This window comes from Neolamprologus multifasciatus, chromosome 11 (assembly GCF_963576455.1).
Source record: "Neolamprologus multifasciatus chromosome 11, fNeoMul1.2, whole genome shotgun sequence".
Classification (NCBI taxonomy): Eukaryota; Metazoa; Chordata; class Actinopteri; order Cichliformes; family Cichlidae; genus Neolamprologus; species Neolamprologus multifasciatus.
In genome coordinates this window covers 7,319,035-7,338,315 of record NC_140449.1, presented here as the reverse complement: position 1 = coordinate 7,338,315, position 19,281 = coordinate 7,319,035, and the positions used below count along the sequence as shown (strand labels likewise).

The 19,281-nt window shown below is 42.7% G+C and overlaps 2 protein-coding genes across 4 annotated transcripts; one reads left to right on the top strand and one right to left on the bottom strand.

The window, feature by feature from the left end:
• The first annotated feature begins 7 nt into the window (after nucleotides 1-7).
• On the top strand, nucleotides 8-15,939 carry LOC146507730 (discoidin, CUB and LCCL domain-containing protein 1). 2 transcript variants are annotated; one of them, XM_085178202.1, is made up of 15 exons: nucleotides 8-217; nucleotides 2,810-3,031; nucleotides 4,440-4,577; nucleotides 5,876-5,927; nucleotides 6,010-6,082; nucleotides 7,180-7,313; nucleotides 7,428-7,465; nucleotides 9,953-10,144; nucleotides 10,323-10,435; nucleotides 10,518-10,698; nucleotides 10,825-10,917; nucleotides 11,090-11,183; nucleotides 11,332-11,375; nucleotides 11,474-11,569; nucleotides 14,381-15,939. In XM_085178202.1, the coding sequence occupies exons 1-15, from the start codon at nucleotides 115-117 to the stop codon at nucleotides 14,758-14,760; spliced, it is 1,953 nt and encodes a 650-aa protein (XP_085034328.1). In that variant the 5' UTR covers nucleotides 8-114; the 3' UTR covers nucleotides 14,761-15,939. The 2 variants fall into 2 exon arrangements, with proteins under 2 accessions (XP_085034328.1, XP_085034329.1); XM_085178203.1 differs by having other exon boundaries at nucleotides 82-217; nucleotides 2,782-3,031.
• LOC146507729 (uncharacterized) lies at nucleotides 15,577-18,712 on the bottom strand. 2 transcript variants are annotated; one of them, XM_085178204.1, is made up of 3 exons: nucleotides 18,450-18,710; nucleotides 18,049-18,286; nucleotides 15,577-17,965 (listed from the first exon to the last, which is right to left on the bottom strand). In XM_085178204.1, the coding sequence occupies exons 1-3, from the start codon at nucleotides 18,612-18,614 to the stop codon at nucleotides 16,416-16,418; spliced, it is 1,953 nt and encodes a 650-aa protein (XP_085034330.1). In that variant the 5' UTR covers nucleotides 18,615-18,710; the 3' UTR covers nucleotides 15,577-16,415. The 2 variants fall into 2 exon arrangements, with proteins under 2 accessions (XP_085034330.1, XP_085034331.1); XM_085178205.1 differs by having other exon boundaries at nucleotides 18,049-18,712.
• Nucleotides 18,713-19,281: the final 569 nt, after the last annotated feature.

Genomic DNA, 19,281 nt, shown 5'->3' with positions numbered 1-19,281 from the left:
TCGTGACCAATAGTAAATATCCAGTACTCTGTGCTCCAACTTTTTATTGAAGCAAGACCCCTCGAGTCAGCGAGGCATGCACCTTACTTTTTTATCGCCGAGCTCCTGGAAATCATGCTCGCAAAGTGCGAAAACATCGGGGATGCTGTGAAGTCTTTCATTGCCGGTTTGTGGATCGCTTTAAGCGTCTGTTCGGTGTGTGTTCGCGGCCAGGAGGGTAAGAAAACGCCTGTTATGTTGACGCTTTTGATAAGATAAGGATTGTGACGTGGGAGACCGATTTTCGCACATTTCGTTAGCTGCAACTAGAGCTGATAAGTAACTCGCTTGGTTTGAAGAGTTTTCCCCGTTTTTTTTTAATTAATCGCACGATTATTAATAATCAAGACTGATGACGTAGGATGAGCGCCCAGTCGGCAGCCTCCTTTAAAACACATTTCTGCTGTGTTTAAGATAGTTGTGTCATATAACCCTGCTAACTATTGCTGTTTAATGCATTTTCATCAGAAACTATTATTGGAAAGGCCACCATGCCTTGTCCTGTATTCTGCACTCTACACATCCACACTTATGTTGCTGTTCCGATCATCTTTATGGCTCTAAGCCAGAATTAAAGTGCATTAATGTGTCTGTATTTAGGTGCAAAGGTCGCCGATTGGAAGTCATGTTAACAGTTTTTACAAACTCTTTCCTTGCCCGTGTACCTAGTGATCCCAGCAATCCTTTCCCAGAGTCTTTTTCTTTCTTTCAACACATCAGTCAGGCCTGTTATGAATCACAGTGACCATATATAAACATAGACAAACAAGCTATTGCCCTGCAGACTATGACTCCACCAGTCAGCCATACCACAAATCTTCAGTGTTGTTTTTGTCTGTCTCTGGGGCTTTGATTTCCGCACATCGGAAGATGATTAAGCCCTGGATACATCATTATTTAACTTAGCAAATATGCTATGCACCAGCTTTGGTGGGGCCTAGGTTTGGGGGAAACATTTCTACCTCCGGGATTGAATAAGGCGATGTAGTGACAGGTAGCATAGGTGAACATCCTGTCTGCTAGTGTGGACCTGTAAGGACCTGCCAACAAAGCATGAAGTGGAAAACTCTATTGCTGGCGTGTTTCTGATGGACTGTCTGCTATCCTAACACCCAAGCTTTCTGTGGTTTAGCTCCTGACATTTCTAAACAGGTCAGAACAGCCTGAACACGAACCCAACAGACTGTGGGTGAAACAGCCCAGTGATCAGGGGGGCAATTACTGGTCACCCAGACATTTCCCAAAATTACTCCCTCTTTAAAGCTGGGAAAAGTCCCCCGTGGCCGGCCTCCGGAAGGTGACAGATCCATGCTCTGCTGCCCAGAGTTACAGTATGTGGCTGCGGTATTTCCAGGGAATCCTTTGGGGACTTGAGGGGGGACAATAACAGTCGAAGGTTTATGATATGAGGAACTGAAGTGCTGTTAGGAAAGAGGTGACCAGCTCGGCTGATGCAGGAGGAGACACAGGGCGAATGGAAGGCTACCCTGTAACTTCCAGTCAACAAATATTCAGGAGCCTTTTAAGGGAAGCAAGGACAGCGCTGGTGTTTAGGCTCAGACTGACCCTGGTGCCTTCCTCAGGTTTTGACCATTCTTGGAGCACACTACTTGGGGGAGTGAAAAGTGAGGGTGGGGAGTGTTAGTGTCTGAGCTTGTCACCCCCGCAACACCAATCTCTGTTTGACTCCTGTGGGAAATTTTGAATAAAGTTCTTTTTTTTTGGTGACCAACAGGAATCTTAAACCGTCTGAATGTTTGTGTTTTCTGTTCCTCTTCAAGTGTTAGTCATACCAAGATGTAGTATATCAGCACTATGCTTTTTTTTCCTTCCTTGCTTTTGCCTGGGGAAAAGCACCTCTTGGTACTTAATCTTAAACAATTATGTTTTGCTCTGTATCCAACGTGCAGGTCACAGGTGTTACAGTCGAGCTCTTCCCTCGTTGGTATTTCAAAAAGTCGTGATGACAGAAGGATAAACATGCCCTGAGCTGGCGTACATGCTCAGATCAGACTCGTTGCTCATCTGTCTTGAAATGGTGTATTAACAAAGCCTTTAATATTTGTATTTAATTAAGAGAGCCAGTTACATAGCCGTCTCTGGTTATGTCATTTTGGCTTTCCTTAAGGTCTATAATTCCACTCTGCTCACTGCCGTCAGCAGATGAACAGTTGAAAATATTAATCAACTAGATGCTGACTCAGTTTGTAAAGATTTGAGACCAAAAGGCAAAAGATGCTGAGATGAGTGCCGGGAAAAAATGTTAGTAATGGAGAAGTTCAAGCAGTTAAACATGATAACTCAAGGAAGTCACCAAGGATTTTTAAATTGATATCAGTGGTCAACTTTTCTAAAAAAATCACTCAGGATTTTCACAAGTGCATCTGTTCGGAGGCTGAGAGGTAGCAGTGGTAGCACCAGTATTTTTTTATGTTTGAATGTTTCATAGGTCAGCGTTAAGTGGCCTGACAAACAAATAAAAGGAAAACATTCCTCTGGTCTGGATGGAGCGTCGGTGAAGAGACAGCCACTGTCGCTCAAGACAACTTTAACAACATTACAAGAAAATCTGGCTCCTTGGAAGGAAAATTTAAATAAATGAGGCGTGGGTTAAGACCTCTGTATCGGTTTTAGAAGTGAGTGATTAGGAAACATGAAACTGAAAGAAAAGGAAATCAGAAGTCGTTAGAAGTTAATCTTGATTTTTACCGTGTGAACTGTGCCCTTTTTTTCTTGTCGTAGCTTTCTTATAGTGCTTGTTTTGTGTCAGGTAATGGCTGTGGACATACGCTGCTGGCACCAGAGTCGGGCACCGTAGGCTCCCAGAACTATCCGGGTACCTACCCCAGTAACACCTGGTGTAAGTGGAGGCTTCGTGTACCACAGGGGCGCACGCTGCGGCTGCTCTTTGGAGATTTTGACGTTGAGAGCAGTCCAGGCTGCAGCAATGGCTCTGTGATGATCACAGACAAAAACGGAGAGCACAGCCTGGGTGAGCACACCTCTTGATTGTTTTATTTATTTATTAATAGATAATAAAGTTAACATTTTTGGTGGGAGAATAAATGAATTTACTATGTTGTAGAGAGTTTGGGGGTCTCTGACATATCAGTCAACAAATTTACTTAAATGTTTCTTTTTTATTTTAATAATCATCAAGTTCAAGCTCTCTCCACATACACACTGTATGACACATCACATAGGTATGGCCTTTAACTGACCCTTCAGACCTGATTCTAGGGTCTCCTTTCACTCTCTGTCACTCTCATCACGTTTGCTGACTCCACTGTGGGAATGACCCTCACTGTCCAATCGTAGTTTTTCCTCATAAAATCACTTTGTGTCCATTTCTTGTAAGTTGTTAAAAGTCCATTTTAGTGTATTGTTTGCCAGCTCACCTAAGCCACCAGTCAGTGCTGCCAAAACATTACCCCGCAGGTTCTCCCTGTGACCCCCACTCACACAAACTTTGCAGCTGGGAATGAAAAGCTTGCAGCTGCCTGATAACCAGATAATCAAGTGTTGTGGAGCGAGGAAGGAAGGATCAGAGTTTAGAAGCACTGCTTTAGCATCATTGCCCTAAGAAAAGTGGTCTAACTGCATAATGTTACCCTGAGGCAATGAACCAAACGAATCCTGTTTTTAGTAAGTAAATGAAATCAAAGTCTGCCTTTTAAACAACCTCGTGTACTTCTTTAGATTCTTCCTTTCAGGCACATGCACGTTAGTTTTAGCAGCAGCAGGTATTGTCTCATGGTTCCTGAAAGGATTGGGACACCACCCCCCTCCAAGTCAAAGGTCAAACTGTTCTCATCCTTATTTTACTGAACAGCGACATGTCTTGTGTCATTAATTTAAAATATATAAATACACATTTTAAGGGAGAGGGGAATACCAAAATGTGGTCACACACCAGATGTCTGATGAGAACTTTCCCGTGTCCTCATCAAATCTTAATTGACATACTTACTGACAGAGACTTTGTTCCCTCTCATTACTGATGATCATCCAGTCTGGATTGTATAACTCACTCAGGACATGCCATTGTGTTGATGCACTGACAGAAAAGGCAAACCATATTTCACAGGAGACGTGTAGGTTTTGCAACCAGCTGCATCGTATCCTGAGGGCATAAAAGTTGCTCCAAATTAAGGGTTGAGAGATTCAAGAGATGTTTCACTAGGCTGACTATTGTATACATCATCAGATTTCACAGCGCCTCACATTCTTATAGAAACTTCTCTTTGTTTTGTTTTAGTGCTTTTCTGTCTAACAGACTGTCAACTCTTCATTATTAAGGACTGGAAATGGATGTTTATAGTGCACCGGCGTGTGTGCTGACAGACGTATTTATGTTCTTGTGCTTTATAAACGTAGTTTGTGGGAATGTGTGTTCACAGGTCCTCTGTGCGGGAAGCTTGATGCAGCCGGGAAGAATGTGACATTTAATAGCAATGAAGTAACAATAATGTTCAAGTCGGGCCGACATCGCTCTGGACGAGGGTTTCTGCTCTCTTATGCCACAGATCAGCAGCCAGGTACTCCTATAATTTATGCCTTCTGACTGATGTCATGCTGGGTAACTTTTGATGGAAGCTTCTTTGTTATTCCGATTGCATTGGTTTATTTTTTTTCACCGTTTATTTATAGCAGAGTAAATTTGACGCAGAAGGAAATAAAACCACAGAACACCAGAGCATTTCTGGCCTTGGGTAATCTGCAGGGCCAGGGATGAGCCTGTGAAATATTTTAAACACACTAAATATATTTGCACACACTAAAGCACAGAAGCTAAAGGGGAAACAAGGCTGTTATAGCTGTTACATTATGGTTATTTGCCTGATTTATATGTTATATAGGTGCGAGTGTGGTTGTGAGAGAGATCTTTTTTTAAGTTTACACTGATACAATCATAACACTAGCTGTTCTGTGAATATTTATCCTTCAGTATAACACATTTGCCCGTGTGTTGACGTGCGCGTGAGTGTATGAGTCATTGCTTATTGGCATTCACCCTCCATCGCCTCCATGTTGGCTCCGGCGTGTTTGCTCAGAGAGCAGGAGTTCTACTCCTTCTCTCGGGCTGAATGGAATGAGGCCTCACGCTTCAGTCTGTCACTTGGACCGTCTCGAGCTCTCCTCCCCTCCTCTTCTTCAGCCTGTTAACCACTCCAAGCCCACTGCCGTCCTGTATCCGTCACTATAAGGCTTCTGAACCCAGCGGCTACTTGTTTCTTGTTTTCAGGGTTTTTTTTATTTGTTTTTCTTTGTACCCCGGCCAGTTGTGACACGCATACACCCGGTATGTTTATTCATGGATTAAACCACAAATCTCAGTAAATGATACACAATATCCGATTCTCCTTGGGTATTTTTTTAAATGACCATGTAGCCTTACTTACTTAGTCTGAATAGCCTATATTTAGACTAAGTCTTAATTTTCCCGGCTGTGGCCTTGTGTACTGTGCACTATGTATCATAGTTTCCTGTTTTTGCTCAGTTGTTTATGAAATCCAGCAGTGTCTGGAGCTAAGTCTGTACTCAGACATACAAACCACTGTCTGTTGGCTGTGATCACACATGGACCTTTTGCTTTGCTCGCAGTAACAAAGGCGTTAGTCACATCAACGGTGATGACCACTCATGCCTGACTATAGCACAGTTGTAGCATCCCAGACCGTCTCACACAGTCTGTTGTCTGTTTGTGTGGTTGAGCGAATGCCAAGGTGGTGTTATGCAAGCCCGAGACACATGGTCCACCTGTACATGCTGTCAAAATGTTAAAAAAGATTCATTTTGAGGAGCGCCGTTTGAAGTTTTCTGTATATGTTTTCAGATCTCATTTCATGTTTACAACGGGGATCTCATTTTAGCTCGCAGCATTTAAGGTAAGCCGTGGACCTCTGCGTCTTCATCTCCGATTCAGTAGAGCTACAAGTATTTCTCACATGTTCTTCTGCTCCTTCTCAGCGTGTACTGCCCTGCAGGATGCCAGAAGGTCACAGGGGACGTGTGGGGGAACTCTGAGCATGGTTACAGAGATGTAAGCTCAGCAGATTTCATTAGGAAAAGCTGTATTGTACTAGGGCTGCCACGATTAGTCGACTAGTCACGATTACGTCGACTATCAAAATCGTCGACGACTGATTTAATAGTCGCCACGTCGTTTGAAGCTTTGTAAGATCATAAAAGACCCAGGAATAAGTAGTAGAATTTAAGAGTGTAATAACGGACTGAAACAGAAGATGGCAGCACTGCATGTACAAGGATGCCAGCTGCCGTTAAACCCCGAAGAAGAAGTGTCCCAGAATTCCCAGTTTCCAACAATGGCGGCAGCTAGTTAGTTTTAATGTTACTCTTATTATTCTTTCTGGGTCACAAAATAAACGTTTAACATATTTTCAGGCGAGAATGTAACTGTGTAAACCTCAAATATCTGCTAAGTTTATCAAGACACCACTTATTTTCAAAAGCGCTCCGACGTTTTCGGAGACGTCTGTTACCCACTAGCTCGATGGCTAGCCGGGGGCTAGGCTCACTAGAGTCCGTGAGAACAGCGGACTCCCGGCAAATCGTTTTCAAACCCACCGCCGTCTTTCGCTACTCAGGGTAAATATATATAAGTCACTTAGATAACTTCAAAATGTTATTATTTGGCTTTTTTTAGTATTTTATTTGTTCCTGAGTAAATCGGTTTGGCTGAGATTAAAGTTATAGTTTTTACACAGCTGAATAAATGTCAAGCAGACAGCTGATTATCAGAAGTGTGAGATGCTTGAGAATATACTCCGGTGTCCTGTTATATTTTAGATAGCAAGGAGTTTATTAAACTTCACCGAAACAATCTGCAGATTTCATTACAATTTAATAAACTATCATCTTGTCTTTATTTTTAGTTAGCACATACCTTACACACTTAAAGCTGTAAGCTAATGATAGTTATATAAGAGCAGATGCTGCTGGTGCAATAAGCTGTATGTTTTATGTCCAATGGATGATGATCTGATTAGTCGACTAATCGCAAAAATAATCGGTGACTAGTCGACTATCAAAATAATCATTTGTGGCAGCCCTATATTGTACTGTGCTTCTTATCAAATACATGTCTGAAAGAGGCTCCATCTCTCTCTTCTGCCACAGACTTCGGTGTTGTGCAAGTCTGCAGTCCATGCAGGAGCTACATCTGACAGTCTGGGAGGCCATATCACTGTGAATCGTGGGAGAAGCCTTACGCTGTATGAATCCACCTTTGCCAATGGAGTCCTTTCGAAAATGTATGTGTTTGTTTTCCACATTTTAAATGAGATCTTGTGGAAATGTCTAGCTGCTAGTTTAGTGTAACTGATTTGTATTGATTATCAATATTTCTTTTTCACTTCTTTTGACAGGGGATCACTTTCTGAAAAGAAGCTGCTTTTCATCCAAGGTATGAGCCTGACTTTACATTCACAACCCCAAATAAAAACAGAATCTGATTTGCTGATCTCATAAAGCCATATTTTATTCTGGATCTGCTTCTTTTAACTCAAAATGTTTTAATTTGGTGAAAGGTACTACAGACAGGCCATTTCAGTAGCTAGACTTTGGCTGTATCCCAATTCAGGGTCTGCAGCCTTAAAGTACGCAATCCTCAAGGGCCGCGTACTTAAAGACCGTTAAGGCGGGAAGTGCGAGGCTTGTGAAAAAGGACGGTCTAGCCTCCTTTGCGCTGGCCAGGTTGCCTAGCAACCATGATACTAACAGCTAGAAACGTTTCATAAAGCTTTGTTTGACAGAAATGAAGGAGAAAATCATTTGTTCATTTGTTTGTTTGTTTCTACATGAGCTTTGATCATTCTCTGTAAGATTAAGGTCAGCTATTGAACGGCGTATATTTTAAAGTAAAGGCTTTAAAACCAAGTTAGTACAAACGTCACTTATGTCACATAACTTTGCCGACATGTGTCCAACAGTAATGTTTTAATGTTCTTCGTTAGTAAACATTTGCACATAAATAAGTGACATAATATTCAGTACTTACTTAAAGTTTATTCTTCGGGCGCCCCTCATCCGCCGTTTTTTTTTTCCGGCAAAATTATCCACACCCACCGCTGCGCTATGCATTCTGGGATATGTTGGGCCACGAAGGCTACACCGCCACGTCCTTAAAATTCAGGGAAATGAAGGACGCATCTGAGGGCCACATTTCGAGCAGCCTTCGAGTTGGGACAGCCTTCGTTGTGTCGCTGTGACGTAATCGGCCTTAAAATGCGGCCTTTAAGGCTGCAGACCCTGAATTGGGATACAGCCTTTTCTACCATGAAGCCTTTCTGTTCTCACAGGTGGTTTAGCATCGTCTTGCTGAGATTATTAAGGCCCTCCCTGAAGTAGAGGTCATCTGGATGGGAGTGCATGTTGCTCTAAAGCCTCTATATACATTTCAGCACTGGTGGTGCCTTTATAGATGTGGAGACCTCAATTTAATATGCACTGACATCCCATACCATCGACCGTTGTCCACATATAGTTTCTTCTTTGGTTTAACCTGTACTTGTGAATGGCATGGTGAACTATGTTCACAGATTGACTTCTGGAGGTATTGATTTCTATGATGTAATCATTTGTGCTTTTAATGCAAAGATCACAGGGATCTGATTCAGAGTTTTGCGTTACCCTTGCACACACAGATTTCTCTAGATCCTCAGACCCTTTTGATGATATCATGTAGATGAGAAACTCTTCACACGTTTATGCTGAGCAACATTATTCAGAAAGTGTTCCAAAATAATTGTTCCACAATTTGTAGACCCAGTTTTTTGCAGATTAATGAATCTCTGCCTCTCTATGATGCTCTTTTTTAAATAATAGATCATGTTACTGACCTGTTGCTAATTAACCTAATTAGTTGCATAAATTCCACCAACTGTTTCTTTTTTAGAGCCACTTACTTTCCAGCCTTTTGTACCAACATGTTTTTTATTATTATTTTTTAATAGATGTTTTGCTGCCATCAAATTTAAAATGTGCTCATATTTTTAATATAATAGTAAAATGTCTCAGTTTAAACATTTTGTATTGTGAATGAATTTATGAGATTTGCAAATCACTGCACTCTGTTTTTGTTTTGTTTATTAAAAATGTTTACATATTTTTTTACATGTTACACGGTGTCCCAACTTTATTTTTTTTATTTTTTTTAAATTGGGGTTGTATAACTTAAGATGATGACGTTTAATGTTCACGATGTTTGAGGAAAGTGTTTAGACAACCTTCGGCATGGCTGAGCGGTGTTCCAACAAAGGTAGGAAATAGGATGGACCCCTGAAGTGTAAACACAGGTGGTGGAGCAGATGGCAAACAAAGACCTTGGATGAAACTCTCTGAACATCCAGGATGTTATGGAGACTGGGGGGACATGGGTTGCATGAATGACAGTCTGAAAGGCAGAGTGACAGAATTGCAGTGAGTTTTAAAGAACAGGAAGCCGACACCTATTCACCCAGAGGTGGTGGGCAGGAATCCGAGTGGATCGGAGTGATGACGATAGAATAGCAGGCGAGAAGACTCGGACAGCGTGGGAAAGAGGAAGTAAAGAAAAGATGAGAACAGCAGGACTAGCGCAAACACCAGGGAATGCAAACACAGCTCTTCCTCGCTGAAGCTAAAGGCTTCATTACTATCTGAAACAACCGGTTTGCAGTTTAGCTTCTTTAAATAAAAACGATTTACATTTCTGCACATTATTTGTTTAGGGTTTTTTTTCTTCTTCTCACTTTTAAGGCAAAACAGTGTCCATTACTTTCTCGATTTCATGCAGTTCATCACAGGGAACATGAATCTGTGTGGTTTATAATGAAAACGTGTAGGCAAGTGTTACTATGAAGCTCAAATTATAATTCATCAGTTTGTTTGTTTTCCTTTGATCCGTGAACAGAGTGCAACAACAACTTGGCTGTTTCTGCTTTAAACGCCTCATCTTTTGCTGATAAAAACAGTCAAGAGCAGACAAAGTCAAGGAACGGCAGAAATAATGATTTCAGCCATAACTTCCTGCTCTGGACAGCAGACGGTAGTGATCAGACCCCGTGGGTGGAGATGGAGCTGAGCGATAGAAGCACCATCACAGGTAAAAATAACAATAATAAGTATTTGTGTACAAAATATGCTTGGTTTAAGCAATTTATTGTGATTTCATGAATCAGAGATGGGCTATTTTTGTTGTTTAAAATCCACGAAGCCTTTTATTTCTTTTTGAATATTGATCTGAAACAAAATCAAACACGTGTTGTTCTCTCTTTTGTCAGGAATAGTAACGGCGGGATCAGATGAGTACTACATGGAATCCTACATCCTTTTATATAGTAAGGATAGAAAGAACTGGAAGCTTTACAAAGATGCTGCAAGCAAAGAAAGAAAGGTAGGTGTTCTACTTAATGCTTTCACTGCCCCAACTTCCCAACTTGCAGATGCTATCTCATTTTGGTCTTTGTGGCTCTTAGGTGTTTCAGGCCTACACTGATGGACACCTCAGAGTGCTCAATAGCTTGTTTCCTCCTGTGGTGGCTCGATTTGTCCGCCTCCAGCCGCTGAGTTGGCACGTGAGGGCTTCAGCTCAGATTCAGGTCCTGGGCTGTCCTGTTAGTAAGGCCACACCGAGGTCTTCCCGTCCACCAGGCGGTGGTAGGCAGTAGCTTATAAGCTTCCAGATTATCCACAATAAAGTTTGGTTTGTTGCTTTTAACATGGTTTGATTTGCAGCTGAGTTTCCTGATGTGAAGTTTTCCTGTCTCGATATTTCCCCAACAGACTCTCCGTCCATCAAAGTTAACTCGGGTCCACTGCTCCCAAGCCCCACTCCCACCACCACTGAGTGCACCGTGTTAGTTGAAACAAAACAGAGTATGTACTTGTGTCATCCACCAACTCACCTGTATGAAGTTTATACGAGTAGATTAGAGTCACACCAGTGCAAACAGGGCAATATAGCCATTAATCTGATAGGCAGCACTTTGTACTTTGTAATAACAGCAGTTGTTCAGTTGTTTACGCAGACTCTCTTGCACTCTTGCAGGCTCCAGTCAGCCAGTAATAGTGGCAGTGGGCGTGGCCCTCGGCCTGATGATATGTGGCAGTTGTGTGTTGGCTGGATTCTGGTTGAAGCGAAGGTACTGCACATGTACTAATGTTTACCTTTCCTGTATGGGCATACTGTCACTGAAACTGATTTTTGATACATGGATTGCTGTCACTAAATATCAACATTCATTATTTTATTTAACCTCTGAGTTTGTTTTTTGTTATTTGAAATTGTAGGAAAAAAGATTCACAAATGAAGTACTCCTACTCTGTCCCCACAAGTAAGTCTAGCACTTTTCAGATTCTTTTTTTAATATGCTTTTTAGTTATGAATCCTTTTTAATGTTGCAATAATTTTATGGTTATGATTTTTGTGTAGATTGTCAGAGTTTCAAGGAAAAGAGTTTTCCCGGCTCACAGTCGTACCCTCTGGTTCGAAACGTCCACGATGCACTACCAAACCCTCCTCTTAATGGTGAGAATTCACATTTTTATCAATTACAGGAAGCTGCTGGTGCTGCTTTGTTCTTCTGCAAGTGTCGTCAGCTGCTACCTTTGAAGTTTATTTGTCCTGCTAAGTGTTCGGCTCTCCATCTTTCCCGCTCTAATAGTCTCTAGCTTCAGTGGTCAGTTTGAGTAGCTCACGCCAAGCCTGACAGGCAAACAGTTCTCTCCACGGGCTGTCCATTCTTTCCTCTGGCTCAGCCCATCACCCGGTCACAGCATAAACATTCCTTTCTTTGGTCCACAGAGGCTCACTGAAAGAGACCCTTTAATTGGAGCTCGATACAGGGCACTCAGCCTACTCCCCCCCTCCTCCCAGCAGTCCCATCTCTGCCTCCCTTACCCCTTCCCTCAGTGAGGGGGCCCTTCTCTGAGAGGTCCAGTGATAAACAGGACAGACGGTCAATGCTAAGACAATCAAAGCCCTCAGTAAAGCCTGTCTAATTAAAATAGCTCTGGGTCTTAGACTCCCTGTGTGCTCTTGAAAGTCCAGGCCTCCCACACCACGGTGTCTTCTGCGAGGACAAAGAGTAGTCTGGATGGATCTAAGTGCTAGACCGTCAGCCCTCATCCTTGCGATTAGATGAGACGTTGTTGGTGGCCAGACTTCTCGTGCAGCGCTCTGCATTGTCCTAGAGACAGCTATTTGGTAGAAAAGAAGCAGAAGTTTCACAGAAATTGATTTGCAAGATGTAAACAAGAAGTGGAGTTTTTCCCATTATCAAAAGTAGCCTGCTGCTAGATGTTTTAGTATCTGTGTGTTTAAGTTTGTGTAAAAATGTCTTGATGCATGCTCAGTCATCCAGGTCAGGAAATCACAAAAAGTTGATGTTGTTCATCTGGATGTCGCATTTCACTGAAAACGCTGCATCCAGATGAACAAAATCAACAATCAAACCAACAAATCATATAAAAATAGTGATCTGTGATCTACTGATCTGGCAAACCAAGAACTTTTAGGAGCTACAGTTCTGCTGGTCGGAAATGCCGACAAATCCCATGACTTTAAAAGCACCCAGACGGGAGTTGCGGTGCATATCTTCACTCTGTTAAATGTAGAGTCTGTTTGTGCACCAAGAAAGTCTTCAGAGGAAAACTACCTCACAGAATTCAGAGCGACTTTTAGGATAAGCCAGAGTCGTTCTGGATGCTGTGCAGAGATAAAACTGAACTTTTGTGGAGAGAAAAACGGAGCAGCTGCTGACAGAAAGAAGACCAGGCTGCTCTGTGGTTGGGTGGCACGAATAAAGGGAAGAACAGATTTTTATTAAAATTCAGATTTTGTTGTTGTTGTGCAGGCACTTCAAGAAGCTGGCTTCTAAAGCAGACCTCAAATGTCTATAGGATACAGCAGCTTCAGATTTTAGAACCTGAACATTATATAAAAGTCTGCGTGTGTAAGATGTAAGTAAATGTGCCCGGGCCCCTCAAATTAATCAACTGCCAAATCCAATTTATGAGGTAACACTGAGTGAATAAATGTATTCACTAGTTTATTGTGTCTTTATCAAAACAGTTTGGATTTTTAACTTTCTGCCATAGTTGCAGGATTGATGCTACTCTCTTATTGGTCTTATTTATAGTTAGGTCAATCAGGTAGGTCATGTCATTGGTAGCGTTTATGTGCGTGTCACTGTTTCTGTCTGTAAACTAGGGCTGCCACGATTAGTCGACTAGTCACGATTACGTCGACTATCAAAATCGTCGACGACTGATTTAATAGTCGACGCGTCGTTTGAAGCTTTGTAAGATCACAAAAGACGTAGGAATAAGTAGTAGGATTTAAGAGTGTAATAACGGACTGAAACAGAAGATGGCAGCACTGCATGTACAAGTATGCCAGCTGCCGTTAAACCCGAAGAAGAAGATGTAGCTCTGTCCCAGAATTCATAGCGCAGCCCAGCTCAGTTTCCAACAATGGCGGCAGCTAGTTAGTTTTAATATTACTCTTATTATTCTTTCTGGGTCACAAAATAAGCGTTTTACATATTTTCAGGCGAGAATGTAGCTGTGTAAACCTCAAATATCTGCTCAGTTTATCAAGACACCACATATTTTCAAAAGCGCTCCGACATTTTCGGAGACGTCTGTTACCCACTAGCTCGATAGCTAGCCGGGGACAAGGCTCACTAGACCCCGCGAGAACACCGGACTCCCAGCAAATCGTTTTCAAACCCACCGCCGTCTTTCGCTACTCAGGTTAAACACAAGTCACTTAGGTAACTTAAAAATGTTATTGTTTGGCTTTTTTTTTTTTTTTTTTCCTTCAAATGTATCAAATCAAAATAATCGTTTGTGGCAGCCCTACTGTAAACACAACAGCTCGAAATGCAGGGGTGCAGATTGGGGTCATGTTAACAAGCCATTTATAATTTACCTTGCATGCACTGAGGTCTTGAAGGTCAACCTAATGATTTATTTCTTTATAAAAACCTTGTAAGGTGTGTATTGTCAGCATGTAGAAAGTACTGTATAAAGATTTGAAATCTCATGTCACATTTGACCTCTGACCTCTTCTTTACGGTGAAGTAAGTTTACATAGTAATTTTTTATAAAAGGTCGATCTTTAAGACTGTGCTTAAAATTCTGCTGCTTTTGTTCTTATTGGCAACAATTAGGAAATGATATACCGGCATATGGAGATACTAGATCCAAATATCATGTCACGTCTGACCTCTGATCTCACGAAGGTTTGCTGTATGTCAGGTGACCAGGGAAAAAAAAAATCTTGTATAACTTTTCTTACATTTACATTTTCTCTTTTCTTCTCTAATCCTCCTAGACTATGCTGAGCCAGCTCTTACACCTATTGGACATAAAGTTGGCTCAACGTTTAAACCTTCCTCAGAAGAGTGTTATACTACCCCCTTCACCTGCAGCCATTATGATACTCCTGGCTGCCTGCCCGAGTATGCAGAGCCACTTCCTCCAGAGCCTGAGTATGCCACTCCGTTCTCAGATCAGCCCTCTGACTCCAGCATCATTACTGCACCGACATCCAGCCACAGTCAGTATGACTGCCCCTCACACAGGGTGCTCTTCAATGGCTACTGCACTCCCGCGCTACATGCCAATGGACCAAGACCAGTCAGTGCTGTCTATGCAGAACCCAAGTCTTGTGATTCTTTACAACAGAAACACACATACGAAGATCCTTTGTGAACACAGCAAACTTAGACTCAGGAAAAGGCTCTTTGGAGTCAAAATGTGTGTTGGCACCAGAGCAACACTTGGAGTGGTCTGAAGTTGAACAGTGAGCTGGACAGTGCTGTTCAGAATGCACTAACTGGACCTGCCGTGAGTGTTGTACCCAAGGAAGTCACTATGCATATGAGGATATTCAGACTAAACACTGAGAGCCACATGGAGGCAGATATTTCCATCAAGGAAGTATGGGATAGTTTTTTTTTCTTCATATTGCACAAATAAATACAGGCTCAGTTTGTCTCAGAGATACTGTTTGATGAAATGTTTAATCACATAACTGCACTTTCCAAAAGCACATACAGAAATGTATGTGTAGTCTTCTCCACAAATTAAGGCAAAAAAAATGAATATGTTACAAAGCATTGTATTCACAATGTATCATTTCAAAAACATTTATGAAGCACTATAAATTGTAACCTGTAACAAAGAGTACTGTTATAATTACACATAACCACTAGGTGGCTGCCACGAGCTTCAGACGTTAAGCAACAATGGACTGTGTTATTATTTGTCTGCGCAGATAATTATCACCCGGTAACATACCAACAGCTAAAAATAACTGCTTGGATTGTAGTACAACTCAGAGGCACGAAAGGCAATAAGATGACATAATTAGGAAGGACTGTCCTTTGCTTGGATGAACAGCCCTTTCAGCCACTTTTCCTGGAGAAAAAAATGCTCTGTCTAGTTAAACAAGTCTCCAGAGGAAGAGTACGTTCCTCTGCTGGAGGCCGAGTTATCGCAAAGTGTTAACATTTTAAAAAAAAAAAAAAAAAAACACCTTCACTGGCCTTGTTTGTTAGGCCTTTGCTGCTGTATAGCACCTTTCTCAGAATTACAGAATTAAGTGAAAAATTATAATAGTTATATTTGTATACTTGTATTTTTTTTTTTTACTTTATATTATATCTCATGGAAAGTTGTTTTTTGTATAGAATACATGTGGTTTTATAAATGATTAAGTTACTAAATAACTTAATTAAACCTGTGACACTGATGTTTACTACAGATCCATGTTTAACATATAAAATTGTACTTGTTCCTATTTCACTCTTATTTCAAGGCATTTTGTATAAAAAGAGCCAGGTGGCAGTCCTCAATCCCATAATAAAATGCTACTAAAAGCCCATCAAATTGCATTAATGTGACATGCTTTCTGGTATCATAATACAACACTGGGACTACACCTCTTCCACTGCTGGATAAGGCACAATTACACAGATGTGTTAGCAACCAGTTGGTTTGGTGTGTGTGATGGATGGACATCAGGCTCTCTTGGAAATTAGATTTTTTTTTTTTACCTGGATATATAAAGGACTGCTAAAATGGGGTAAATCTGTACATACACGACACTTCACTCACATACATCAGGACTGAAAAGCTGGTGGAGAATAGAAAAAAAAAATACATGAATTCTAAAAGTAAACTGTGGTTGTGTTTTAAATAGAAAAGGTTTAGCGTTGAGTTTCAGCACAATCTTAGTGTGAAATATCAGAAAAACATTTAAAAAGGAGTGCAATATTACTGAATTTCCAATTTGAAAGCAGTTTTGCTTAAAGAACAGATTCCATAAGATGTTCAGTCTGTTATAATCTTCCAGCCGCAGTAATTTACTCTCTTTCACTTTCAGCATCTGTGCTGAACTCTTCCCTCTGCCCCTCCTCCTCTCTTCCCTCGTGGGAGTAATGCACCAGAGACTGGTGTCTGTTCCTGGACAGTGCGTCTTTAAAGCGCAGGCCGCAGTCTTCGCATGCATACGGCAGCCCCTCTCTTGCTCCTTCTGGTTGAGATTTGCCTTCGTTCCCACTGATCGGTGTAGAGGCGGGATGAGAAGCAATTAAATCTGAGGAATCCCGAGTATTCAGAACTGCGTGTGAGTCGATACCTGGACTGTTGGGTGCATTTAACTCAGCGCCGGTTGGAGGTGTAGTTCTGGGGCGCCCGGGCTGACAAGCACGACCTGTGGGTCCTCGGTACACGCCTCCAGTCTCCCCTGTGACCTCAGGAGCCAGCCCGTGGACTGTGCGGTAGTGGAAACGGATCCCGGAGCGGTTAGAAAAGCCCTTGCCACAGATGCTGCAGATAAAGGGTCTCTCTCCAGTGTGGATGCGAGTGTGGATCTTTAGCGCTCCGGACTGGGTGAAACACTTGCCACACTGGTTGCAGCGGTAGGGCTTCTCTCCTGTGTGCGTCCTCTGGTGGGCACGCACCCCTGCCAGATGGGGGAAACCTCTGCCACAGAAGCCACATGAATATGGCTTTTCACCCGTGTGAATCCGCCTGTGGATCTTCAGCGCTCCAGACTGGCTGAAACTTTTCCCACAGTCGGAGCATGAGTAGGGCCGTGCACCAGTGTGCACATTGAGGTGTATGCGGAGGTTGCTGTGTGAATTGAAGGCCCTGCCGCACTCTGTGCAAATGAACCCGGCTGGTTTGTGAGCGTGCTCGGAGCGCTGGTGTTGTAGCAGCTGGGACGGTCTAGAAAATGAGGCGGAGCAGTGCATGCAGAGATGCAGTGACGACAGCAAGGTTGTAGAAGTCCTAACCCTCTCCTCCTGCTGCTGTGCTTGCCTGTGCTGGCGGTGGCACACCTGATTACAGGCATGAAAGGAGTGAGGGCAAGACAAGCATGGAAACGCACCAGAGAGCCGAGCAGAGTGCGAGTGGGCGAGCTGGGGGCAGGGTAAACAGGACGTTAAAGGGCAGTGGTGGTGGTGAAAGTGATGGTGAGCGTGGGTGTGAGAAAACGGGGAGTCTGTGCCCTCCTGGCGGCCTAGTGTCTGGGTACAGGTTTGCAGGCCGGGGTGACAACACAAGTGGGGAAACATAGAAAGATGGGACAAAGACGCTCTTGAAGGAGGCACATCAGAGTTTTGGTTCTGGCTCTGAGTCCCTCTGTCTACATCCTCGTTCTGTGATCGGCTGGGCAGGCCCGTCTCTAGCTCAGATGTAGTGGTGGTGGTGCTGCTGGGTAAGGTGGACTCTGGTAAACACATGCTAAGGCTCACTGGACCAGCAATACTGAGATCTTTTGGGTGGGATATGGTCTCTGAGTGTGGCGGCAAGGACAGAGGCTGTCTGGATGTTAGGGTCTCAAATGAAAGAGGGGGACTGGAGAAAGGGCAGCCAGGGCAGGTGCAGGCATGATGCAGATCTAAAGCTGAAGGACAAACCGAACCACATCAGTAGGAAAATTAAATTTACAAGAAAATGGGTGGACTTGTTTATTTACACGGCTCATACCTTCTCTCCGGTCTCTGGTCTCTCTCGCCCTCTGTGATGCCCCTGCACCCATCTTTTCCTGAACAGGTCTAAGTGGCTCAAGCGATGTAGCTTTGAACGCAAGAGCACCATCAGCAGCACCACCTCCCGCCACGCCCCATGCTGCATTAAGCACATCTGGCGGATTTTTTGAGGAGTTTCCAGATGTGATAAGGTCACCGAGGAACTGATGCATCTCCATCCAGGAGCACTGACCATGCTGCAAAAGGTACACAAAGCATGAGTGCAGAGGCTGCATGTGGTGAGTGAACAGAGACTCCACACAGTCCAGTTAGCTGGCTCGTGTGAGCTACTGGCTGCTCTCAAAATAGGCTGAAAACGTGACGTTTTAGCTAAAGCAAACAACAGACTCGCTTACTTACAATATCGCTACACTTGTCTTTGTCCATGAATTCAAAATAACGCCGCCGCTGGCGCCACAAAACCCACAGCAACGAATTTAAAGTTTTAAATTTCGATAGCACGAAGCTGGAAACGATGGAAGAAAGTGCACTCTTTACAGCTTTTACACCTCGGCTGTCGACCATCCGTGTAGCCCACTTAAAACATCCCGTCACCAGGCATTGTAGTTCCGGGATTTTTAAATCACGTGACGGGAGTTGTAGTCTTTTTGCTTTCCCCCTTCTTTTTCAGAAAGACGGGCGTTTGTTTATTTATTTATTTTTTTCATATCTACTGGAAGTTGTATTAATTTTTATATGTATTTATTCAATTTATAGCATTTATTCAATTTATAGCATTTATTGTATCCTGATAAACTGCAACTGTTATGTCAAATATCAAATGTGATTTTTGACATAACAGTTACAATTAGGCTGTAGTTACCTACATGTTTTGTTTTGTTAGGTTACACCTATTCCACTGCTGGAAATGCAGATCTAATCAGCCAATCACACAGTACCTGCTCAGTACATTTAGGTGTGTAGACATGGTCCAACGGTCCAGAGGACCTGCTCAAGTTCAAATTGAGCATCAGAATAAGGAAGAAAGGTGTTGGTGAATGGTTGTTGGTGTCAGGCGGGCTGGTCTGAATATTTTATAAAGTGCTGATCTACTGAGATTTTTCCACAAAACCATCTCTAGGGTTTAAAGAGTATCAGCCAAAAACAATAAATATCCAGGAAGCATCAGTTCCTTGAGTGGTCAGAGATCAGAGGAGAATAGCCAGGCTGCTTCAAGCTGAAAGGAAGGCAA

Excerpts from the sequence above, each read along its gene's own strand:
- LOC146507730 (XM_085178202.1), top strand. The coding sequence starts at position 115 with ATGCTCGCAAAGTGCGAAAACATCGGGGATGCTGTGAAGTCTTTCATT. Across the intron at positions 10,145-10,322 it reads CGATAGAAGCACCATCACAG|GAATAGTAACGGCGGGATCA; the intron begins GTAAAAATAACA and ends CTCTTTTGTCAG. Across the intron at positions 11,376-11,473 it reads CTCCTACTCTGTCCCCACAA|ATTGTCAGAGTTTCAAGGAA; the intron begins GTAAGTCTAGCA and ends ATTTTTGTGTAG.
- LOC146507729 (XM_085178204.1), bottom strand. The coding sequence starts at position 18,614 with ATGGTCGACAGCCGAGGTGTAAAAGCTGTAAAGAGTGCACTTTCTTCC. Across the intron at positions 18,287-18,449 it reads AAGACAAGTGTAGCGATATT|CATGGTCAGTGCTCCTGGAT; the intron begins GTAAGTAAGCGA and ends TACCTTTTGCAG. Across the intron at positions 17,966-18,048 it reads GACCAGAGACCGGAGAGAAG|CTTTAGATCTGCATCATGCC; the intron begins GTATGAGCCGTG and ends TTTGTCCTTCAG.